Raw genomic sequence first — 5,686 nt, forward strand, 5'->3', positions numbered from 1 at the left:
AATATATGATACAATTTGTGTCATCAACGTTGTGACATTAACGACATTAGGTTCTGTATTCGTAAAGTATCAAGAAGATCACATATCAGCTGATTCAAGATGAGCGGCAAAGTATCTGGAATATCAAGTAAGTACACACATATTATATAAGGTTATTTTACCACTGAATTAAGCTATTTCACCTCATCATGAAAGTGCTTAAACGTTATTTTGTTTTTTAATTAATCTTTTATTTTATTTTCAATACCTGGAATCGTATGTTCCTTCTGTTGTATTTATACAAAAATAAATATTTAAGTTACTGTCACTGTTCTAAGTTGAAACCCTGAATATGTTATAATAGAAATAGAAATAAAATAAAACAATTCTCTATTTTACACATTTCTATAACAATTTCTGGTTAATCCCTAATAATATAAAATCCGTATGTTATTTTATAACACAGTAAAAGAATTAGAATTTTCAAAGTTGAATATAAAATCCGTAAAGTGATAATAGGCTTATTGACTTCAGGGGATATATTTTCTAATATATTTAAAAGTTTCCTGTTCTTGTGCCTTCAGTTTTTAAAATATTTCATTCATAATTACATTTGAGTGTATCGAATTTTGCACTTCGTTCTGTAATGAAATATATTATATTAATACAATAAAGTCATTTGATTTTAGTCATTATGTGTGTGGTTTTGGAGCACATTTTGATTAACCATTAGTGTAAGTAACTGTATTACGTGTACTTGCAGTGACATTAAAACTATTACGTACATAACGACTGATTTTGTTTATAACATACAAATCACGTTTATTCTCCTGGCTTCCCCAACAGTTTTACTGTAGGTAGACATACTATCTAACAATTTTGTTTGGTATATTATCACCTATTTCTATTGATGTACATTTATTTGTGTATTTGTGTGATTTTATTCTGGTTTGTTTATGTCTATTAACTTAAATGGTGGGATAGTTATAAATTCATATTGCAACTGCAGGTGTTCTTGAAATGCGACGGTGTTAGTATATGTGACAAATTAATGCCAGGCGTTTGTTTATGATACCAATTTTTTTTACATATGTCTTATTAAAGCTAGTTGTTTGTATATAAAACCAAGTTTATACATATGACCAATAAAAACTAGGTGTTTGTTGTAAATAAAACTAATGTTATACATGTGACCAATTAAGCTAGGTATTTGTATATGATACCAATGTTATACATGTGACTAGCTAACGTTATACATGTGACCAATTAAAGCTAAGTATTTGTATATGATACCAATGTTATACATATGGCTTATTAAAGCTAGGTATTTGTATATGATACCAATGTTATACATGTGACCAATAAAAGCTAGGATATGAAACCAATGTTACACAATGTACATGTGACTTATTAAATCTAGGTATTTGTATCAATGTTATATATGTGACTAATTAAGGCGTTTGTATTTAAAACCAAATATAGACAAAATTCCTAATTAGATGAGGAAATCTATTGATTATAGATGACATTACTGTTACTTGAGACACCTAATATTTTTAATTTAGTTTTGCCTCCCTTTGTATAAATGTTAATAACATCATGGACTGACTTAATGTAGATATTAAACCTGATCCACTCCTCACAGCGATGACACATCCATGAAGCTATATTTTATAACGAAAGGTTAAGAATCTGAAACTTTTAAAATGCCATGAAGAGCTTACCAATGCCTAAGGGACAGTGTGTTTCCCAACTGTCTTCCTGTTGTTGTGGTGATTTATTTGCGTAGGTTTCGTGTAACTTTTGTCATGATAGGCAAATGCACGATTTGCATGCAAACAGGATCGGACACTACAAAGCCGTAGCTTACCTTAATTAGGTCTGGGGGACATTTAACCGGCGATACTTCTTAGGCGGTCGCCTCATTCCGGTAAGTCAGGTCTGCTATAAAGAACCTAGCCGGAAAGGGGAGGAAATAAGACTGTTAATTGTGAAAACAAGTGATCCTTAATTACATAGGAACAGGTAGATGACAGGTATGTCAAAGGTATGAGGAGGAACAGGCGAGAAAATAGAAAGATAAAAGAAATTCTGAAAAAACGTTCTTATTTGTATATTTTCTGTGGCAGCCTTTTTATGAGTCATAACAGTGTTGTTCGTTAAATTATGTTACAAATTGTTAAACGATTTGTACATATGAAATGTCCTAACCAATAAATACATTTGTTAAATATCATAAGAGCATGAATTTACATTGCATATGAATATTTCGAAAAACAAAAGAATACACATATAATGTCGCCATAATGCAATAAAAAGGTGACGGAGTTAATCTGGTGTTATTGATTGGGTAGGAGGTGGATTAACGAGCCACAGAAGCCAGGATACCTGTCGTACAGGTACTTACCCTGGTGTCTGTGTATCACTAGGGGAGTTAGATCAAAGGCTCCTAGCAAGCAAACACAGTAAACCAGATGGGCTAGAGAGTCTGCAAAAATACCAATCACGTGTTATATAACTTATTTGTTTTGCAATGAATACAATGTTTAAACTATTCCAATGCTCAAATTGAATCATTTGGTTGCATAATATATTTCTTGCTTTTATAATTTTATTATGTAATATGTTGTTAGTATTTTAATTTACATGGTCATTTTTTTATGTAATTCCAGGTAGGATTCTGACTGATATCCCATGTGTCGTTTGTCAGGACCACTCCTCGGGAAAGCACTACGGAATCTACGCATGTGATGGGTAGGTACTGCACTCAACATCTACTTGGTTCTAGAGAAATGAAATCTTTTTTTAACTAAAACTGTTCACATTAAGATTCATTTGGAAAGATGCTTTTGTTTTACTGTTTTCGTACTTGCACATCATTCTGAAACATGCATTATTTTCTGCCATAACACTTTTTGTAATGGCTTAACGTCTAATTATGTATTTTTATTTACTGTATTTATAATTGTGTCTACACGTTTATAATTTCAGATGTGCTGGTTTCTTTAAGGTAATTATTTTTTAATTTTTCTTTAGGATATTAAGACACAAACTTGCTATATCGTTGTCTCTTAACGCTCATGAAGTTTCTTCATTCTGTCATTGCCAATATAAAAACAAAAACAAAATATCAAATTAACTTAGTAACACCTCAAGGTGTAACAGATTCCAATCTAACACGTTCGCGTGTGTATTGTATCGATAACTAACAGTCAATTATCGGAGAAACAATACTTCAATTGAACGTGTGCTCTGTTCCAATTAACGCGGATTTTACTCATTGGCACTGGTTTTATTTCTTCCGTCCAGAGACTTTATTGAGGTCGAAAAGTCTAAAATATTTATATGTGATAATTGACTTTGTAATATTATACGACTCTGTGGACAGGCAATCCAATTTCATTTTCCGTTCCCCTTTACGTGCTGCACTCTTTCCATGAATGTTAAATCGGATTGAGGTAAGCGTATGCATGCAATGTCCAAACGGTATTGTCACGACATTTCCCCGTAATATCCTAGTTAGACCGGAAGTGGCCACCTGGTGAGTCCCGCAGGCATTGCAGGAGGCGATGACGCCATTTCAGTTTATGTATTTTTCTCGCAAAATACGCGTGCAAAACACACCTCACTCTCATTAAAGTGACAATAACTTAGAATACTTGCAGTAGTCATTTTGGTTTAATGCAAACATTCTATATCCCGTAATCATGATTTAAGATAAATAGCTCCGTTTAAAGCAAAGCTACTGAAATTAGAAAATAAAAATAGCATTGCATATAAATTATCAATGATAAGGAACGAACTGAAGGTGCAATCATAATTTCACTTTACATAAGCAATGGAATGTAGGTGCAATTAAAACATCATTTTACGTAAAATATATGATATAAAGTATCATGTTACAAATTAAGTAATTTACATTTTATTATTTTTTCAAAAGATTTAAACCTATAACTTTATTTGATAGGACTGCAGTATTTCATTTATATATTTAAACGATGTACTGAATATAATATAAAAAGAAAACAGAATGCCAGTATCCGTATTAGTAAAAGATATCACTGTTTTGGTATAGTATTCAATAGTTGTATATCTAGACATCATGGAATGGCGATTAACTTTACACTATAACGATGAGACAAGAGTTTTAACATAGGGGTAACATCCGCGGTGCCTAATCCCTGTTAATGCCAATGGCAGATCATACACGTCCTTCTAAATGTTACATACCCACTCGACTACCTGGATAGGAATCAAACATAGGGGGTAGGTATCATGGTACACTCATATATTTCTGTTTTTTGTCAACTTAATGCGGTATCAAGCATTTTGAATAAGATACTATCTAAATCACAGGAATGTGTATTATTTATTCTAAAGTCGACTTTACCTTAAGCGTAAGACAAACAAAACTAAATATAATGACGATGTATTGTTATTATAAAAGGTTAAGAAATATTACAATGATTATTAAGTATTAAGCTATCAACGCTCGACCAATTGAGATACCAACATTTTGAGAGTGTCGTCACTCATATACTGATCTCATTTAATCACCGACTTACGACATACTGACTACAAAGACTCGCTAACCACATATTTCTAAGGTCGCTTAACACATCTAAAAATTATCCGATCGATTCCGACGACTCGTGGCAGAGACTAAGCCGCGTGTTTGGAACATAAAGCCGCATATCTCCGTTAAGTTTACCACACGATTTTCTTTTCCCTCTAATACAGTTTGAACTAGTCACATCAAAAAAGACCTGCACTTGACTGGGGGAAAAGACCACACAAATATTCATTTTTGACCGGTGTAATGGATAAAAATATTCTTACACAAAGTGTCTACTGTTTGTACAATTAGATGTTCTTTTCAAACAAGTTTGGCACTTTTTGACAATATATTTCAAACGTTCTTGTGATTCACGGTAAACACAGGTCACTCCCCTAGATCAACATTATTTCTTTTGTTCCCTTTTATGAGGGAGGTCTGGTTTAAAAACTTTATAGTCGTGTTTGATAACGAACATTTATGATAATCCTCATCTCTGTTTGACACTATTCATGTGCACCTTCGCAAATATCAATAACGTTATTGATATCGTTGACCCTTGAATATGGCCATCGGTTGTGGAACGTTAGTACAGGGCACCAACATGACAAGCATGCTTTTACCGAGATTAAAGTGACCGCTAAAGTCATCTTAGTAGTATTTTACCAGTTGACATGAACGATTGAAATCTTCGTGTTTGATCAGTCAACTTAAATACTTAAGACGTGTTTCATGGGATTATTTACTCGTCCCGTGTTTTACTGGTAACTTGTTTTCACTTAAAGTTAATTCCATATATAATATAGTAGTCATTGATAACATAATTTCGGGAATGTTATTTGTTTTGTCATTAGTTAAGTATTGCATGTTACAGAGGTCAATCAGACGCAACAGACAGTACGTATGCAAATCGAGAGGTCAGGGTCGCTGCCCCGTGGACAAGACTCACAGAAATCAGTGCCGCGCGTGCAGGCTTGGGAAATGTGTGGACGCTGGAATGAATAAAGATGGTGAGTGTCTTTTAACTTTTTGTATTTTTTAAAAACGTGATTAGCATTGTTTGCATAATTATCCAATTGCATTATAACTTGCAAATCATAAACAAAAGTAAGAGGAATACTTGTTTCTATATTCCAAGGGTAAAATACATAT

At 32.9% G+C, this 5,686-nt stretch overlaps 1 protein-coding gene across 1 annotated transcript; it reads left to right on the forward strand.

Annotated features, from left to right (window-relative positions):
• Positions 1-17: 17 nt before the first annotated feature.
• LOC110444823 (nuclear receptor subfamily 2 group E member 1-like) lies at positions 18-5,544 on the forward strand (the record flags this gene model as incomplete). Its single annotated transcript, XM_021489178.1, has 4 exons — positions 18-127; positions 2,652-2,733; positions 2,971-2,989; positions 5,409-5,544. Coding segments are annotated over exons 1-4 (265 nt in total), but the record flags the coding sequence as incomplete, so codon positions are not given.
• Positions 5,545-5,686: the final 142 nt, after the last annotated feature.

Source organism: Mizuhopecten yessoensis, unplaced genomic scaffold (genome assembly GCF_002113885.1).
Source record: "Mizuhopecten yessoensis strain PY_sf001 unplaced genomic scaffold, ASM211388v2 hete_36178826, whole genome shotgun sequence".
Classification (NCBI taxonomy): Eukaryota; Metazoa; Mollusca; class Bivalvia; order Pectinida; family Pectinidae; genus Mizuhopecten; species Mizuhopecten yessoensis.